The 20661-nt window shown below is 40.9% G+C and overlaps 1 protein-coding gene across 3 annotated transcripts in view; it reads right to left on the bottom strand.

The window, feature by feature from the left end:
• Positions 1-4521: 4521 nt before the first annotated feature.
• Positions 4522-20661, bottom strand: part of DESI2 (desumoylating isopeptidase 2) — a 45284-nt gene continuing 29144 nt past the window's right edge. For 2 of the 3 annotated variants that reach the window (XM_005216811.5, XM_010813122.4), the window contains exons 3-5: positions 18393-18486; positions 16743-16884; positions 4522-8044 (exon numbers count right to left, since the gene is read on the bottom strand). In XM_005216811.5, the coding sequence (XP_005216868.1) occupies positions 7811-8044; positions 16743-16884; positions 18393-18486 (470 nt within the window). In that variant the 3' untranslated portion in view covers positions 4522-7810. The remainder of the gene's footprint in view (positions 8045-16742; positions 16885-18392; positions 18487-20661) is intronic. The other variant, NM_001100384.2, reaches the window with a different exon arrangement.

The raw sequence follows: 20661 nt of genomic DNA on the forward strand, positions 1-20661 counted from the left end.
GTTGAAGGTTCTTAACCAATCAAGCAGATCCTTTGAATGACTTTTGTGATGTTGAGTGTTATCTTCCTAGGGATTGTGTGGGAGCTGAGCACAGCTCTTACCTTTGAATAATGAAAAAAATACTTTTCAAGCCCAGGCTCTGAAATTTCATTATATGATATTATAAGACAATAGCTAGCCTGTGGAGCTCTGTTTGACTAGTAGATGAAGAGAGGGCCGAATAAGATTTTATTTAATGAAAGTGCAGTAGGAAGAGTATATTTTTTTCCCTAAAAGTTAATAAAGTTGAATGTGCACATTCCCTCCAACTCTGCAGTTCCTCTCCCAGATAAGTGGAAACCCTCCCGCATATTCCCTCCAACCTCAAATTTCCACCCCTAGAGGGACCTTTGTATCTGAGCAGAAGGTATGTCTTAAACAACATTCACAAGAGCATTAGGGCTGTTTCAGTAAATAGCCCAAATGTCCATTAAAAGTAGAATATATATAAAACTGTGTTATAGGTATACAGCAGTGAAAGTGAACTATAACTACACACATAAATATGTGCAAATTCAAGAAATATATACAATTTTTTTAAATCACAAGAGAACATATACAAAGTGATTCCATTTATAAAAGTCTTGAAATAGGTAATACCAAATAATATACTGTCTAGGGATGCATAAGTGGGTATGAAAAACTGTTAAAAACAGGAATGATTAACACACGGTTCAGGATAGTGGTCATCCCCTCAGTGGAGGGATAAGGAAGTGACTGTGGAGGGAGATGCAGCTTCCTGCTCATGTTCTATTTTTTTAAGCTGGGTAGTGGGTACAGGGACGTGTTCATTTCATTATTTTTCAGGCTGAAATATATATGTATGTAAACCAAAATATTATTTATGAGTGAATGGGACTTGAAGGTGCATGAAGTTTTGCTGTGGAGAGAAATTGGGAAAAGTTGCCCTGCTAGGGATGAGGGCGTGAAGGGAGACTTTGTCTTGGATTGTTGGTTTTAGCTGAGAAAGCGTGGAACATGTTTTATGCTGATAGGAATGATCCAGTGGAGAAAAGGAAACTGATGTTTCAAAGGAGACAAGGAATAAAGTTGGGGCAAGGCCTTGAGAGATGAGAGGGACCTAGTGATACAGAAGGATTGGCTTTTGGAAACAGTAAGGACGTTTTCCCATTGTAACATGGAGAGTGACTCTGGCTTCAAGCTCTGATGAATATGTAGGTCAAAGAACTGGAAGTTGTGAGATAATAGGAAATAATATGTGCTGGTCCTTGGCCCCGATTCCAAGAACAGAGCTCCTAGAACCCTTGTAAACTCCTGAGTGATAAGAGCACCAGGAGCAGCTTTTGTTCTGTTGAGGCCACTCTGGGTGGGCACCTTATGGCCCCTGGTCTCCAGAAAGACCAAGCCATGACTGCATGAATGCTTAGTTGCTCAGTTGGGTCTGACTCTTGGTGACCCTTACGGATTGTAGCCCATCAGGCTCCTTGGTCCATAGGATTTCCCAGGCAAGGATGCTGGAGTGAGTGGCCATTTCCTTCTCCAGGGGATCTTCCTGACCCAGGCATCAAACCCGTCTCCTGTGTGTCCTGCCTTGGCAGGTAGATTCTTTACCACTGAGCCACCTGGGAAGCCCCAAACCATGATTAAAAGCTTGGAATCTTTTCCCGTCATCCCTACCCGAGAAGTAAGAGGAGCTGAAAATGGAGTTAGTACTTACTCATCCCTAAGTGAAGAAGCCTCCATAAAATCCCAATAGTATGGGGTTTGGAGATCTTCCAGGTGGCCAAACACATCCACACACCAAGAGGGTGACGCACCCCGGCTCCAAAGGGACAGAAGCTCCCCCGTGCCCAGGATGCTCTCAGACCTCACTTTGTATTTCTCTTTATCTGGTTCGTTTGTACTTTCTAAATCACATCCTTTAATAAACTGGTATATGAAGTGTTGCTCTTGAGTTCTGTGTGTCACTGTAGCAAATCAAACTCAAGGAGGGTGTTGTGGGAACCTCTGATTTGTAGCCAAGCCAGACAGAAACTGTGGGTAACCCGGGGCCCTACGACTAGTGACTGGCATCTGAAGTGGGGGGCACTTTAGTGGGACTGAGCCCTTAACCTGTCAGATTGATGCCACCTCCAGGCAGATAGTGTCAGAACTGAGTTGTAGACCCACCAGCCCCTGTCGTGGAGAACTGCTTGGTCTGGAGAAAACCCCCACACGTTTGGTGATAGAAGTGTCACCAGTAGGGTGTTCTGTGTGACAGGAAAGGAGAAACACAGGGGAAGAAGAACCTCCCCCAATACCGAGGTCAACTGCCCGATTTTTTTTTTAATGATCTGTAGGATCATAAATTTTATTGCTATGTTCAAATTTTAAAATATACTAATAAATATTCATAATGTATTTACATAATTTTAAAGGTCATTTTTTTTTTCAGCTTTTTCTCAAACCTTTTAAAGCATATACATACAACCCGGGTTATAATATTTATAGTACATTTTTAAATAATACATGTTGTTCTATCTTACTGGTCACTGGTTTTAATATTTTATATTAACTTAATATTTATCAAGCAATGGGCAATTAAATAAAACATTTAATATTGGACATTAACTACTTAAGAAGCATGCTCAGCTCAAGCTTTAATGTATTTTAGGTCATTATTCTCCGGTATTTAACAATTCTTCTCTGCTGTTGACCTGTTAGTTTCTTACTCCCTGAAGGAAATATTTTATCACAGTTATTATTTATTGACATAAACAGTATGGTGGAATTGCAAATATTTGTATTTTTTTAAAAAGCAAATTCAAATCCATATTTTAGCTGAGGCCACATATTTTGGGGCCTATTTTTATTAAAATTTTTTTTCTCCTGGAGTTGCTTTCCAACGTTGTGTTAGTTTCTACTGCACAGCAAAGTGGAAATGAATGCATTTCTGAGCTGGAACTGAGAGCAGGCCTTGCTTAACCTTGGGCTTCCCTGGTGGCTCAGTTGGTAAAGAATCCGCTTGCAATGCAGGAGACCTGGGTTAAATCCCTGGGTTGGGAAGATCCCCTGGAAGAGGGCATGGCAACCCGCTCCAGTATGCTTTCCTGGAGAATCGCCATTGACAGAGGAGCCTGGCTGGCTGTAGTCCATGGGGTCGCAGAGTTGGACATGACTGATCCATTAAACACACACTTGCTTAACCTTAGCTTTTCCCTTGGTCTTGACAAGATAGAAACTTTTCACACTTCCCACTGTAGGAACAAAGTATAATCCTCTTTGGAAGGATCTTCCTTTCGGGGAAACTATCAAAGAGACAAGCTTGAGAGGGCTCAGCAGTTCTCTGGGTTCAGAATCCATAAGGAAGTAGTAGCTGCCTGCCTCTAATCTACTTCTTGCAATGCACAGCATGGAGCATTCATCTTTATTAGCACAGACTTCTGCACACTGAGAACAGAGTCAGTACCTGGGTGATGAGAACTTCGGGAGCAGATAATGGGAGAGAAAAGACCACTGTCCCTCAGTGTATTTGGCATCCTTTCTACAGGTAAGACCAGTTGCTTTACCAGATTGGAGTTGGTAGTCTATTAAAAACCTATTTAGACTTGGGGGAAAGCTCCCCTTTGGTTTCTGTCCTTGAGAACAGATGAGTTGTAGATCATTCCTAGTTAGCAGAGTGAACAGGCATTGACCATTGTTACTTTTTGACTGCATCATGCGGCATGCAGGATCTTAGTTCCCCAGCCAGGGCCTGAACCTGCACCCTCTGCAGTGGAAGCGCAGTCTTACCCACTGACCAGAGAGCCCTAGCCACCACTTGTGAAGTTTTTGTTTGTGGAGGGACTAGGTACAAAATGAAGATGAGGGAAGGGTTACGTTGGAGGTGCAGAGAAGAAGAGGTTTGCAAGAAGCTAGGAGCACAGTCACCCAGGCTCCTGCTCGCTTGGTGCTAGATGGGCAGTGTGTTCAATGACAGTGGGGGCCATTCCCCCACAGGTGTCTCCCCTGCACTCCTGGCGGAGACAAGAGGGCATATTCTCCCTCCCCAGCTTTGCCTCCATCCCCTAGAAGTCGGGGCTGGCACTGCTGGGAGCATGTGTGGTTATGCTTTGACCATTAAGGAGCTGGTCCATGGACCTGAAGTTCAGCAGGAATACAGGAGAGTAAAAGTACAGGCAAATTCAAGAGGAATATACAATGGAGAAGGGCGCACAATGTCTCTGCAGAGCAGACGTGATTCTTGGGTTTAACAAATAACGTCCCTATTGGGTGTAAGAGAGACTACAGAATGCACTGTTCCAACGTGGGGAACAGAGCCAGGTGCTTCTAGACGGGGGGGTGTGTTCAGGGGGCGCCCTATCCTTATCCCTACCCGTCTAGAAGCACCTGTAATCTGTAAATGGAGTGTAGCTTTTAAAACTGTATAAACAAAAAAATAAAAAATTTAAATAAAAATAGTACAGCCCCCCCAAGACCCCTCCCCCCACACAAATATATAACATTTGCAGTCTTCTGGAGGTCAGAAAGCACTATAAAACATTTCTTATAAAAGTATTTTTTAATAAATTGATGTATTTCAATGTTGTTAACACGATAGCCCAATGCTATATCAAGGTAGCAAAAGTGAAGATTCCTGGTATTTTTTCATATAAACACTATGAATGACAGTACATTTGCATTCAAATTCACAAGAAATAATCTTCAGGTTCATGAAGATTCTCCAACTGCTGTAACACCTTTCAAACAGTGAAGATGTGTATTGACTGGGTAGACAAGGAAAGTCTAATGACTGAGCTGCACGCTAAACCATACTGAAGGGAAGGGCTACAATGGCAGTATGGCCAATTTGCTGAACAGAACCCAAGCCTTTTAAACTTAGTCATTGAAAGAAAATACAGCATGTATCAAAATTACAGAGTTATCTTATAGAAATGGAGCCATAAGACGACACACAGATGAGAGCCCTGAAGCAGTGAAAATGTTTCTACCCGTTTTGTGATGGAAAGAAGCCATGTATACAGAGGCCCGCAGCTGTCTGTAGGGTTGAATCTCCTCATACACACAATGCTATCAATTGGCGAAAACCAGAATTCCCTGCTCTGTACAAATGCTGGTGAAGGTAACTTGCACTATTGCTGTGGGTCAGAGCAACAGTGGGCTGGATTTCAGGCATCAAGTGGAGGCTCTCTTTACTGCTGCATCACTGCCTTCTACCACTCCACAGGCCACGCTTTCCAAAACTGATGCCCACTTCTTAGGGTTGAAAAGAGAAAAAAAATGAAACCAAAGGGCACTGAGAACAAACAGCAGAAACCAGCAGCTCCTGGCCCTCTTTAACACTATTACTGTCCAACCCACCATGAGAAATGTATCACTTGGTTACAGCTACAAAGAGAACATCTGATGCCATCGTATCACATGTATCTTAATGACCTGGTTTTTTATACAGGATTTTTCTTAACAAAAATCAGGTTGACAACAAGAGGCTTTTCCTTCAAGGGCAAGGGAAAGTGGCTAAATGCTAGTTAATTAAATTCATCCTCAATTTTGAACTGCAGTGAACAAACGGACTTAAATGAGATTTTCTAAAGACACTTATTTTCTCAACCTCAAGTACAATTAGACTGCCAACAATCTCATGTCCAGAATTTTATGGGCTGATTCTACGATAATTGGCCTTTTAGGCCATTATTTATTTTTACTAAGACCCTTTACACTATTTTTAAACCCCAGTTGCTGCAGATGAAAACAAATACAACAAAATCACAATAAAATCATTTGTGTGCTGAGGTGCTGGAATCTGGATGAGCAAAGGTAGAAGGTTCCTGGCTACTCACCAAGAAGTGCCTCAACAATGGCCACTCCTTCATGGGTGTCAGCAGCACAGACTTGAAATCGTGTATATTTGAATGGACAAGAAGAAAACTGGAATCCACCAAATTATTTTTTTAAAATATCCCAAGCAACTGCACTAAACATTTATCACTAACCCGAGTTTTAGGTTAGGATAGGACTCTTCTTTGAGTGAACTGATTCACTATCAGAGTCTTTGCATTTTATTCTCAATTTCACTTTTAGACCTGAACCGAGTCAACGTCTCATAACAATCATATATTCCTTTCTGGCCCATCTCCTAAAACAAGTGCTCTGCCCCTCTCAAAGAACTGAGAATAACTCATAAAGGCTTTCCTCTCCAGAAGCAGAACAGTCAAAAGCGTGATTAGGTTAAGTGGCTTCATTTTCCTCAGGTCAAACCCAAGGTTTATTTTCCCTATGAATAGGGTGTGCTTTATTTGATAAAACGACTCAAAATCAGCTTATGGAAAAGTTAAAAATGTAGTTTACTGAAAGATATGTATCTTTACAAAGAGTAATAGCAAACAATCCCATCTAGAAGTTTAAATAAATGTAGATGATTTTAAAACTAACAATATATATAAAGCTGAAGTCACTGCCTTGGATAATTTATACACTGCATCCAATATTTTATATAGGACATTCATTCTTAAGGCAGAAAAATTGAATCTGACATGTAATGACTTGGCTCTTACATCCAAGGGTCAAACTGGGAGTAGACGTGAGCAGACAGACTCCTTGCTAATGAGGACCTATCTGCGGTGACAACTTCGTTCTTAGAGTAGGTTATGTAAGACACACACATTTGGGAGAACAGAAAAAGACGAAGTCTAAGACACATAAATATGTGTTTTCCACACGAGGTCAATGTGACTAGGCTTTCTATTACGAGGTGAAACTACTCCCATAACAAACTAACAAACTTCAACATAGTCTTTCTGGTAGGGAACATAAAATGCTTAAAATATCCAAGTATTCACTTTTTTGGAAAGTGTTCATTTAGACTCTAGTTTTCAAGATGTAGTATAAAAGGTAGCCTGAATAGTTAAAAGCAGTTGAATGTCAACTCACACTGCTACTCAGAAGGCTACCACTAAGGATACTCCTGCCCCACGTACAAAATCCTGTGCGGGGAGGAAATCGATATATACTAAAATAAAAATGAAGCCCCCCAACCAATGCATGTGCAAAAACACTTGTTACCAGCAAGAGTATCTTTAACGAAAAACATCTTACAGAATCAGAGGCATCAAAGCCAGACTGACACGAGAGTGCACCACCCCGTGGAGGTGGACGGATATTTGGGATGAAAGCAACCGTTCAGCGGGAACCTTGGGAGATGTGCTACTCGGAGTGGAAGGCGCGCTAAGAGCACCTGGGCTCGGGCACCTCTCACGAAGACCAAGGTCCTGAGCCCTTAGGGCTGTGTGTGCTCCTTCACCTCTGTGCATCCTGGTGCCCAAAGGGTAACAAGAACAAAGACAAACCTAAAAGACAATTCTTAAGCAGGTCATGGTGACGGTAACTGTATAAGTACCTTCCTCTGTGCCTATGACGTATGCCGTAGCTCGGGCAAAGGTCAGAAGTGTACAAAGATTACCTGCCTAAGTTCTGAAGACATGATTTTCTTCTTTCATGGTGGCAGAAGTCCATGCAAGATTTGTAAACAGTGATACAAAATACTGTAAACATAACTTAACAGAGCTTGTATAAAACAGAAGAAGTAAATCCAAATTTACAAGTGGGTAAAAAAAACAGAGGGCAGCTTCATACAAAGTTCTCCCTCCTGCGCCAAGTGATTTCTTTGTTTTGTTTTGTTTTTGATTACAAATATAATCCTGAGCTGAAAAACTGGGATTTGGGGGAGAGCCATCTTTGCATACAAAATATCCAAAGGACGTTTATTCTTTTACTTTTCTCTAGTGATAGTCAACTGCCACAGACAGTTCTGAATGTGTGACTTTGGAGACATTTATAGTTTGGTGTGGCGCCCAGGTCTGGAGCCCGCGGTGGTGCTGGCCATGGAAGCCGAGGCTGCAGCGTCCTCTGCTTCCTCCAGTTCGTCCTGGAGCTCCTGGCTGACACTGGACTGCAGGGCTGCGGGCGTGAGCCACTCCTTTGGGAGGCAACTCTGTAGAAAAGGTATACAGGAGCTGAAGTAGGCAAGCCGATTGATCCAGCGAGGAATCTCTTTCCCACAGAGAATCTACAGGGGAGAAGAAGCGTAGCATTAGGTGAGTGACTGAGGTTATCTGGTCCGCTGCCAAGGAGTGGAGGGTCAGGGAGGCAGGCGGACATGCAGAAAAGCCACTGCTCCGTGTCCTTTGGTGCTATTTCCAACCTTTGATGACAAGCCGCTCCCTAACTCAGAAGCCTGGGGCCTCCCTATTGTCAGCTCCGTCCCTTCCTTTCTGAAGAACTTTGCCAAGCTGCTTATTTTTTACATCTATAAAATCAAGCTAATTCCATTTAGTTCCTTTCTTTCTTTGCTCTTTGCAACTGCTTGGGGATGCCTGTAGAAGAATTTTGAACACAGAAGAAAAGACGTGTGAAAGAAGATATTAGTCAAGTACCAGGAGCGCCAGGCAGTTCTCATCCTTATCCTCAAAACTTGTAAGCCCCATCTTTTTCCAACTGCAAACAGTATGAACTAGGTCTTCTATAATACTAACTTTATTACCCTCCTTTCCTTCCACAGCCGAAACTGGGCTTAACTAGGCCATGCTTTATTGTCCCTGCGGTGGTGTTGCCTCCAACCATGTCAAAGATTATAATCATTGTAATAATGATAATTATGATCCAGAAGTGAAGTATCAGCTAGTTTAGCTTCGTTGGTTTTAAAGTATCTTATGTCCAAAAATTAGCTAAAATGTAAATAAGCTGGCACCTGTAATCAAGCAATGTGACACTTTAGCCCTCTGCCTTAATGGCTTCATTTAAACACTATGTCTCTGTCTTAACCGAGGGTGGTCTCTCTGGGGGGAAAGTAGAAAGTTTTGATCATTTTTGATTACACTGCCTGGAAGCCCTGAGAGGCAGACAGTACTTAAACATACTTCAAGAATGTGCATGAAGTAGATCTGGGGGAAAGCTGAGCAATGACCTTATATTATTCCATTCCTATCTGTTTATTCTAAAAAACACAGGCAAACAAGTATTCCATTATATTTTACACCCAAGACATAATTAGGGGGATTTGTATATTTGAAGGTTACCACAGAAGTGGTGACTAGGAATAGTTAGGTTAATATAATAAGCAATTGTTGACTATCCAAGTGTTTTTCTTCATTCTCCTTCCTAAATCCTGATTTTATTTCTCTATGTATGAATGTACTTTATGGAAAGCTGACTTCATCTCAACATCCAGAGCTGGCTAGATTAACCTAAAACAGAGTTCTGTAAACTAAAGCCATCTGTTTTTATAAATAAAAATTTTACTGTAACACAGCCATGCCCCTTCATTTTTTTATGGCCTACGCTTCTTAGGCTACCATGGCAGAGACAGAATGGAATCCAGGAATAGTTGTCCACAGGCCTAAAATATTTACTATATGACTCTTTCAGAAAATGTGTGCAGATCCTCGATCAAGCCAATGTCTTTTATTAACCTTTGAGTCAAGATTCGTAAGTAGGTCATTGAGCACTGTAACTTGAATTCTTAAAATGAAATAAACTGTAGATAATAGGGTATCTGTGATACTTGTTTTAATTATGTATACATATCTAGATCATGATGTAAAATATATTTCTTACTGTGGAAAGTGATCAAAAAATATTTGATTCACATAACAAAATTACTTTTGCATTTAAGCATCAATTTGGTAATCTCTCTTTCTAGGAATTTACTGAAAAGAGGTGTGAACAGGGTTACTAATTACAGCATTGTTTGTAATAGCCAAAGACTAAAAATAACCCAAATGTCATTAATAGGAAACTGACATTTTGGCACATCCAAACAAGGAGTATCATTCAGCTGTTATAGAATAAACTCCATGCTACAATGTGAAGTGAAAAAAAAAAAGTAGAGAAACATATGTATAGGATGCTCCCCAAATGTAATGGTGGACAGGCACAGATTAAGTATCCCCATTCCCATTCTAAAAGGGAGAACATGGAAGGAAGGAAGGAATTATTAGTCCTAAGCAATTTCAAAATCTGACTGGGCGACCTCCATTAGGTTTCAAGGCTTGGGACTAATCCTCTGTGGTCCTCAGTTCTGTTGTCTGGGCCCATGAAATCATCCTTTCTCACCAGCCTGTTTCCTGCCTATAGAATCTGAGAATCCAAGAGTCATCTTTCATTTTGTCCTTTCTCTGTCCCTTTTATTCCAAGCTGGCAGTGTTTCTACTAACGTAACAACCTCAAAAATGTTGAGTCTCCTGTGTACATCATGGGATTCACTCTACGAGGTATGAGGTTCCTCTGTAGATCTCTCCTGGAAGATTCCATTTCTACTCCTGATTTCCCGAGATGGTTCAAAGGATCCAGGAGTCGAATCTTTAATCTCTTCAGCAGCAGTTACCCAGTCACACCCTTGGGCCTTCTCTCTACAATATGCTTTCCTAACAGAAAAGCCCCTACTTTTACCATCTTTTCCACCTGGACATGCCAAACAATTCCAAATCATTAAGTTCTGACTCCTGTGTCGCTGAACTTTTCTTTCTTTATTTTATCTTTCTTTGTTCATTTCTTTTTTTCCGTCTGTGCATAAGCAGAAAGAATACCTTGAACACTTTGCTTGGAAATCTCATCAGCTAAATATTCAAGTTTAATGTTTACAGTTAGTTCTGCTTTCCACAAAACTGCTGGACAAAATTCAGCTAAGCTTCCTGTCACTATATAACAAAGATTTCCTTTCCTCTAATTTCCAATAACATGTTCCTTATTTCCTTCTGAGCCCTCACCAGCAGCACCTTTAATACCTGTATGTTCAGTATTTCTGCTCTGTTCAAGGTAATCCAGGTTTTTTCTATCAAACTCCTCATTATTGCTCCAGCCTTTACCAATCACCTAATTCTAAAACCACCTGCACATTGGTAAAGGTATTGTTATAGTGGCCTATCTCCAGGTACCAACATCTGTACTGGTTCCCTGTGGCAACTTTAACAAACTATCAGAAACTCAGTGGCTAAAACAATTCAATATTTTCTCTTACAGTTCTAAAGGCCAAGGAAGAAGGGTGGAGGGGAGTGGATATTGAGAAGTTAGAAAGCTATGAACACATTTTGTTTTTTCTTTCTCCCACATTTGACTGTGGAACCATGAAAAGACTTTATAAACACAAAATTAAACAAAAAAGCACCCCCCAACCAAAAAGATCAATGAAACAAGGACCCTGTGTAGAAAACTGGTGGCATAACCACACAAGAAAAAAATTATTTCAACTAACTACAAAACACTGTTACTTTTATTGAGCCATACTCTAATAAAATAGAACTGCAAAAAGCTTCTACTTTTCAGTAGTCATATTGCTGGTGGCAGTGGTTATACTATTACTCTAAGGTTGTGGCTCAGACGGTAAAGCGTCTGTCTACAATGTGGGAGACCCGTGTTCGATCCCTGGGTTGGGAAGAGCCCCTGGAGAAGGAAATGGTAAGCCACTCTAGTACTCTTGCCTGGAAAATCCCATGGACAGACAAGCCTGGTAGGCTACAGTCCATGGGGTCGCAAAGAGTCGGACATGACTGAGCGACTTCACTTTCACTTTCAAGATTGTTTTAGGTATAAAGGGATTAAAATGAATGGGTAATTATGTTGTTGTTGAGAAATGGGATTTTATACCTGGCATAGCAAAATACAGATATACTATTGATAAGGTTAAGTAAAAATCCTATAGCCTGAATTTTAAGTAGAAACATCACTATGAAATTGTAAAAAAGTCCTAGCTCTGTCTACTGCAGGAAAAAAAAAAAAAAAAAAAACCTAGAAACTATCACCAACGCACTAGCAAGGAGCAACCCTAATGCCCAGATTAAGATTTCTAAATATTTATGGAGAAGGCAATGGCACCCCACGCCAGTACTCTTGCCTGGAAAATCCCATGGACGGAGGAGCCTGGTAGGCTGCAGTCCATGGGGTCGCTGAGGGTCAGACAGGACTGGGCGACTTCACTTTTACTTTTCACTTTCCTGCTTTGGAGAAGGAAATGGCAACCCACTCCAGTGTTCTTGCCTGGAGAATCCCAGGGGCGGCGGAGCCTGGTGGACTGCTGACTATGGGGTCGCACAGAGTCGGACATGACTGAAGTGACTTAGCAGCAAATATTTACTAGAAGGAAACAGTTCTGAGGTAGGAAATACATAGATGAGCCTGTAATATCTCATTATACCAAAACCCAAGAAGGCAATTAAAGATGAACAAAGTCAGGGTGGGATGAACTGGGACTGACATATATATACTACTATGTATACAACAGATCGGAGAAGGCAATGGCACCCCACTCCAGTACTCTTGCCTGGAAAATCCCATGGACAGACAAGCCTGGTAGGCTGCAGTCCATGGGGTCGCTGAGGGTCGGACACGACTGAGCAACCACTTTCATTTTTCACTTCCCTGCATTGGAGAAGGAAATGGCAACCAGTGTTCTTGCCTGGAGAATCCCAGGGACGGGGGAGCCTGGTGGGCTGCTGTCTATGGGGTCGCACAGAGTTGGACACGACTGAAGTGACAGCAGCAGCAGCATACGATAGATAGCTAACGAGGACCTACTGTATAGCACAGGGTACACTACTCAATGCTCTGTGGTGACCTAACGGGAATGAAACCCAAAGAGGGGACATATGTATACGTACAGCTGATTCACTTTATTGTACGGCAGACACTAACATACATAACATAAAGCAACTAAACGCCAATAAAATTGTTTTAAAAAATTAGCATCATATCAAAAGACTCAGAAGCTGACTTAGAGAGAATCCCATCGATAAAAAATAGGACAAGGACAATAACTGCACTGAACTGAAATATATCAATTATTTTTGAATCTGTGGGGGGGAGGGGGGCGGAATCTATAGTTATACTACATTCTGAAAAAAATCTGTTACCTTTGGAGAATGCTAGGGAACTGTATCAGGAGCCCCCAAGACCATTTCCAGGTTAGATGATTTGCTGAGGGGACTCATAGGACTTGGCATATAGTTGTATTCATAGCTATGATTTATTACAGTAAAAAGAATACAAAATTAGCAAAAAAAAAAAAAAGGCACAGGGCGAAGTCCACAGGAAATCAGGCACAAGCTTTCAAAGGTCCTCTTCACAGTGCAGTCACAAAGGATAAGAAGCTGTGACAACACACACGGAATGTTTATTACTAGGGGAACATGAGAGACCTAATGTCTAAGGTTTTTATATGCTATGCTATGCTAAGTCACTTCAGTCATGTCCAACTCTGTGCGACCCCATAGACGGCAGCCCACCAGGCTCCCCATCCCTGGGATTCTCCAGGCAAGAACACTGGAGTGGGTTGCCATTTCCTTCTCCAATGCATGAAAGTGAAAAGTGAAAGGGAAGTCGCTCTGTCGTGTCCGACTCTTAGTGACCCCATGGACTGCAGCCCACCAGGCCCCTCCATCCATGGGATTTTCCAGGCAAGAGTGAGTACTGGAGTGGGGTGCCACTGCCTTCTCCGAGGTTTTTATATAGGCCTGGTCATATAGGCACCCTTTCCTAGCACGTACTTAAGCCTCCCAGAACCAAAGCAGGGCTTTAGCGTTAGTCGCACTCACACACAGTTCAGGTACATGAGCCCTTAATCTGCGGGAGTCTGGGGCAGGTGAGACCCTCCTGAAAACCAAGTTCTTAGAGGCAGCCAAGGATGACTCTGTATGCAGGTGTTTTTAAAGACAGCAGTCTCCAGGCTGCTTGGTTTACTTTTCTCGCACAGTTTACCCCTCAGCCAAGCTGTCACAGTAGAAATGATCAGAGGACCCCCTGTGGCACTGAGACCAACTTGAAGAACTGAGCTCAGTTGCACTCTTGAGGGGTGCCAGACTTACCCAGTTGAAATAAACTCCATTAAACCATCAAAGTTTAAGTTTCAGTATGAGCTTTCTTCATCTGGTCTAAGGTATCAATTTAGGCACAGCACAATGCTGGCCAGTAAGGTGAAGTTGACCTGAAAGATCTTCCAGGGCCGAAGCAATGTCATGATAGTCAGGGTGCGCACAGAAGGAGAATACCAGAGGGCACCACCAGAAGCTAAGCTCATGGAGTCAGGGCACTCTCAGCAGGGCAAACATGAGTCAGGCAGCACAGGGTTAACAAGGCCCCAGATGCTTTCTCACTGTGGTGAGCACTGTGGGCCTGTTACAGACAGAATATCTGCATCCCCTCAAAAGTCCTGTGGAAATTGTAGCCCTCACTGTGCTGGTCTTTGGGGGTGGGGCCTCTGGGAGGTAATCAGGTCAGGAGTGGTGTAAGCAGCCTTATAGAAGAGATGTGGGAGCTTCTGCACTGCGTCCACCGGGTGAGGACACAGCGAGAAGATGGCCTGTGGACCAGGAAGCAGGCCTCTCGCCAGGCCCTGAGGTCGGCCAGCTCCTTGACCTGGGACTTCCAAGCCTCCAGAACTGGGAGAAATAAATTCTTATTGTTTACAAGCCACCAGTCTACAATATTTTGTTGCAGCAGCCCAAATGGACAGGGCCCTCTGCTCCAGTCTGAAAAATGAGCTGCATCTTGGTTCAGAGGGACTGCCTGAAGGCACTCAGTCCCAAACAGTTCTTTCTGTGCATGACACGAGGTGATCAGCCTTGTGAGTGTGGAAGACATCTGCTCATGTTCGGCGTGGGGAGCGCAGGAGCGAGGCCCACCTTCTGCTGTCCCTGAGCCAGTGCTGTCACTGTGATTACAAGCTCAGTGGCCTGTTTGAATTCAAAGTGCCTGCAGCAGCTGAGGCAGGCAGAATGAAAAGCTCTTCCTCAGGGAGAGGGAAAAGATTATTAATGCCTTCACCCATCCTGGTCTCCTCAGGGGCCAGGGTTTTCTTTTGTTGTTGTTGTTACAAAATCAGTATGTCACATTCAGCAATCGTAACTTCATATTAAAAAAAGAATGCCCCACTCTCCCCCAGACCTTCTGTCTGGATCTGGAAGGGAAGTATATACGAGGAACACAAGTTTTCAGAGGAAACATTTTTATATAATTTAACCAGCTAGATGCATTATGTTAGAAATCAGTCAGGATTAAATCCTGAATTTCCAGAAAATTTCAAAATGGTTTCTATAGCCAACACCTCCTTTCCTCCTGGTCATTTATCTAGTGAATGGTCTAGAAAAGATCCCTCTGAGTCTGGGGATGGCTGCACGTGGTAATCAAGCTACCTTATTCAGGTGGGTGCTCCAGGAGACAGGTGGGAGAAAAGCAGAGTTGTTAGGTGAGCACTCCGTTGCTGCAAACTGCAATGAATTCTGATACTCAATTCTGATACTCATGAAGGGGCCTGCACTGAAACACCCCGGGGATGGGGTTGAAAGTAAGTTCTGTTAGGAGTGGTCCTAGGGAGGAGGGGTCACAGGCCTAGTGATGTGGTCTCCCCTAACTTGCAGCTTTTGGCAACAATCATCAAGTCAGGAATGCAATCAGTCTCTGTCTGAGAAATACAGAGCTGGTCAGCAGCTCGATTTCAGATGGTCCCGATGGAGGAAAAGCCCCTTTCTGTGGACACCTGCAACATGGTTCAGTCAACATCCATGGTGTGTATCTTACAAACATGCCACTGGTCCTCAGAAAACAACTGGCAAGGCACAGCAACAGTGAGCTATAGCCCTGTTTGGAAGCTATGCTGGGGAAGCCAGGAGGGCAGTGAAAAGGGCCAGCTAGCTAAGCAGCTCTGCAGAGGTCACTGAAACTGCAGCTCATTTTCTCCTTTACATATTTCACAATTCCTGTGGTACTTGATGTGGCCACTGCGACCATCTGCTAAGTATCAGGAAGCTGGGAAGCGGTTTCAAGTGCCATTTAATTCTCCAGATCTTATTTTATAATCTTTTAACTTTCTTCCCTCCATTTTCTTTTTTAAGGTCCTTTACTTTGGATCTACTTTAGGTTTTCTGCTTGGCACCCAAGAACTGGGAAGGCAAATAAGTGCCTATGTGATGACTGGCAGAGTGAAACTTCTAGATAAGAGAAATGAATCACTTATTAATAAGTAAGAGCCAGAAAAAAGTTGAAGTTGGCAACTAAAAGTTAGGAAAAGAGAAATCTTATTGGTTAAGAAGTGGAAGTCACTTAGGCATTAATTTTTTATGATTTTTCCCCCCAATCCCCTTGGCATTAATTTAAGTGAAAATATAAGGCTGTAATAAAATAAATTAGAATAAGAAGCGACTCATTATTGTACTCACTCTACACACTTGCTAGGTCATGACTAGACTTACAATTTAAAACTGTGCTGACTCTAAATGAACTTTTATGGTTGAGAGTCGGAGCGGGGTAGGATAGTAAAGGAGTTTGGGATGGACATGTACACACTGCTGTATTTAAAATGGATAATCAACAAGGTCCTCCTATATATAGCACAGGGAACTCTGCTCAATGTTATGTGGCAGCCTGGACAGGAGGGAGAGTTTGGAGGAGAACAGATACATGTACATGTACGGCTGAGTCCCTTCGCTGTTCACCTGAAGCTATCACAACATTGTTAATCGGCTGTACTCCAATACAAAAGAAAAATATAATTAAAAAGAATTGAATGCATAAAGTAAAAAAAAAACCCCAAACTATGCTGACTCTAAAGTTACCAACTTTGGAAAGGTCACTCATATATAATAGTTACAGAAAAGAAAGAAAATACCATATATTGCATAATGTAAATAAACAGAAAAAAATAACTTGCTAAATATAGTGGGGCAGTAAGTATATGAGTAAATGTTATTTATTTGAAGAACTTTTAGAATAAAATTTACCTCTGATAAAGCCGAAGAAAAGTGATTGCAATTTTTATGCATCAAATGATAGGCATTGCCTTTGTATTCTTTTCCCAATTCTTCCACAATTTTTTCTATATCATCTTCTAGGAAGTCAGTGCTCCCTAAAACAACAGCTTCTCTTAAAGAAAAAAAAGGAAAAAGAAAAAAAGAATATAGCTGTGTGAGTTATATTATAGGCATGCTTAAAGACTTATTTCCAGAAATGTTTATTTCCAGGAATATTATGATGGGTGTTTAACAAAGCAGGGTTAATGTAATAAGACTAAAAAGTAAATGAGGTATTTTAATAATCTGATTATTTTAGTTTCTACTTTTTAAAAGTAATGAACTCTTAAGTATACCACTTCTAAATAAAACAAACTCAAAATAAGTCATTCCCCTTATTAAACAGTATTATAGTAAAAATGTAATATCACAGTTATTTTTATTACTATTGCATTAGAATTTACATTACTAGAGCACCAGATCCACGCTGCAAATATTCTTGCTTAATTACAGCTGCCATCAAATAGCTGGTCATAGTCTCACTTAAAAATAATCTTTTAAGTTACCTGCCACTGGGCTGCAGTGAGATCAACTTCCAAATGACTAATTTTAAAAAAAGGCATAAAAACAAACCCGTTCTAAACAATACACCAAACCAAAAAACAAACCAACCCCCCACCACTTCTAAACTACTACCCTGGAAATGCAATAGACATCATTCAACAGAGAGTACAATTTTAGTCAGATTCAAGTTAGAATCCAAGAAAGCTGACGACACTCAGAAAATCCTTTTACCTAGGAGTTTTGGCAAAAGGGAGACCTAACAGATGGATTCAGGCTGGCATTATAGCACTTACGTGTGTAAATATTTCAAATTGGTTATAGGCTAAGAGAACCATTAACTCAGTAGTGATAAAAGGGAATAGCCTTATACTGAATTTCAGTGTTATAACCTCATGTCATTATTTTTCACTTGGAAACTATTATAGGCCTAGAAGTTTCTTTAAAGCTCCTTGAAACTAAGATTCTAAATATCACTTTAAATATAAAACTTAATTAAGGAATGACAATTTGATTATCAGCATTAGCAGTAGGTTTTCGGTGCTTTTTACTACTCCCAAGGCTCCAGAGTACACTCATATCCATACATTTTAGGTCTATCAATGCATATAATACCTTAACAATACTTTCTCGGCTAATCTATTCAGATTATTTTAGTTATTTCAAGTTTATAAATAGTGTCTCTTTCACTGGGAACATGAAGAGGTTTTTAAGAGTGTTAGGTAGGTCACAATCTTTCCTCCATCTCCCTCCAAATAGGAGACTGAGGGAAGCAATCATTAGATAGGAAAGTCTGTTAAAGCAAAGTCTTACATTAAGGTAAAAACATTTGTAAAGCAGATAAAATAACTTCCGTGGGTCCTCAGTAAGAGCAACAGTCTAGCTTCTTTCAGGCACTTTATCTGGCTGATTACTATCTTTACACGACTTAGATTTGATTTTAAAGCGTTAGCAACTAAAACAACATTGAAGAAACATTTTAACTTGCTATATTTTTAAATCTACAGAATGAATTCTGTATGCCTGAATACAAGTTTTGGCACCTAAGACAGTGTAATAAAAATTATCCTCCCTACTTACTTAAATTTAAATGTTTCTCCTAGTTCAGAAGCATTTCCTGGGGAAATTTCAAATATTCCAGAAAAGGGATAAGGATGGCCACCATAAGCAAATTCTGAAAAGAGAAAACTCATGATTCTTAGTATTTATCACATAAAATTTAACCAGTATGCTGAATTAGATTTAATAAATGATGAAGATAATAATGATACCATCTAAATATTTTCAATTTAGTAATGCTTTCACAAACATCTCATTTAGCTATTACTTGTATAGAACAGTTGACGCAAGACTTGAAACTCTAATAAAAGATGCTCCAAGGTAATTCTGACTTCCATGTTTACTTTATAATGGCTAGAGGAGAGTGCCTAACACTCAAAAGAGAAAAAAGTTCCAGTGTTTCCCTATCACACCGAAGTATGTAGGTGGTCAGTTCAGTGTTGTGCCATTTAAAAATTAAAGTGGTCAAATTTCAAACTTGTATTTTACTGGAAAAACTGTCTAATAACAATGAGTTTTCAAGGTTCTTGGGATTTATCTTTATCTTTGATTAAGAATGAAACATTAGGAAACCAGAAAAATGGAATTCAATCCCCCTCATTCAAGAAAAAATCAGCTGAAAAATGAATACACACAGCCCCTGACACACACCACACAGCACATCTGTGAGAGAGAGACAGCAGCTTGGATCACATACAGTGAATGTACATCCAGACTGACAGACACAACTCTCAGCCAGAATGAAAACGAAGCATGGTTTCAAATCAGGAAGGAAATAAAGTTTCTGGCAACAATTATGGTATGAGATACTTTGATATTTAAATGGAAAACTGTAGTAGACTTAAAGAATTCTAAACAAATGCTTAAATTGTCACTCAAATTTATTAAATATAATCTTAAAAGGTTTTAGAACAAGGCATGGGAAAGAATAAGGCAATTCTAAGTTTACTTTTGATTCAGATCTTTCATAAGAAACAACAACAATGTAGAATAAGAAGGCATTTAATTCTGAAACATATAACTTTTTAATAACAGAACTTTATAAAACACTGTAGATAAGGTTAGATATCGAAAAATCATATTTTGATTTTTAATGTTCTCAATTATAGTAAAATTGTAGGCCCACTTATTTGTCTATTCAAGAAGCAATAATTCACTTTTAGGAATGTAGTTGGTTCTGGTTTTGCTCTTTTGAACCATGTTTCTAATTATTCCTAAGTCATTTTATGAATGGGAACAATGATTAGGCAGATAAAAGGATAATGGACTAGTATATGAGAATACTTGGGTTCAAGTCTTAGTTTTGTTAATTAGCAGTATGACTTTCTGCAGGTTTGCCCCATGCTACAATCTACCTCAGAGTAGCGTGGTCATGTGGTTCCAAAATCGATGGCACTTTAAAAACTGTAACATACCACTCAAATTCAGTTAAAAACGAACATTCCTGCAACTTTGGCAAAAGCCACATCAAACAGGGAGCAAGCCCATGGGCTACAATCGCACCTGTATCAATACACCAACCACTGGAACCTTCAACACAAACCCCTCTGCTTTCTGGTAGATGCAGTCTTTCAAGTAAAATGGAGCTTACATGGCAGATTTTTATAGCCAATATTTAATATGGTACACTGCACCTAGAAGCAGCTAATTTAGCATATAAAAGGGGACAGTAAAACACCACACTGACACATGTAGTCAATGAGCCTTTTCCTTGTATTAGCTAAGCTGGTACCATGGGGTCACAAAGAGCCAGACATGACTTAGCGACCAAACGACAAATGTAGTCTTCAGGGGTAACTGGGAAGAAACTGCAGTAGCATAATCTGAGAGGTCACAAAGACTGCCTGCTGCTGCTGCTAAGTCGCTTCAGTCGTGTCCGACTCTGTGCGATCCTACAGACGGCAGCCCACCAGGCTCCCCTGTCCCTGGGATTCTGCAGGCAAGAATACTGGAGTGGGTTGCCAGTTCCTTCTCCTAGCTGAAGCAAATAAGAGCATTTCTGCTACAGGGTGAGCTTATGATTCAAACTAGTATATTATTACAACCTTGGTGAAACCAGCAACGTGCTCTGTCTTATGAACAACATTCTACTTAAAACATGGTCAGGAGATTATCTTGTACCAAGAGAGAGAATTAGAACAAAGGAAAAAGCTGTTGAAACAGAGCTGCTTGGTTTGAGTGGTTCCAGCTACGTTTACCATAATGAATGGTAATAAAGAATAAAAAGGGCTCAAATAATGACAAAGGCCATCACTCTTAAGCAAAAAGCAACATGTATTCAAAGGCAGGA

Source organism: Bos taurus, chromosome 16 (genome assembly GCF_002263795.3).
Source record: "Bos taurus isolate L1 Dominette 01449 registration number 42190680 breed Hereford chromosome 16, ARS-UCD2.0, whole genome shotgun sequence".
Lineage (NCBI taxonomy): Eukaryota > Metazoa > Chordata > Mammalia > Artiodactyla > Bovidae > Bos > Bos taurus.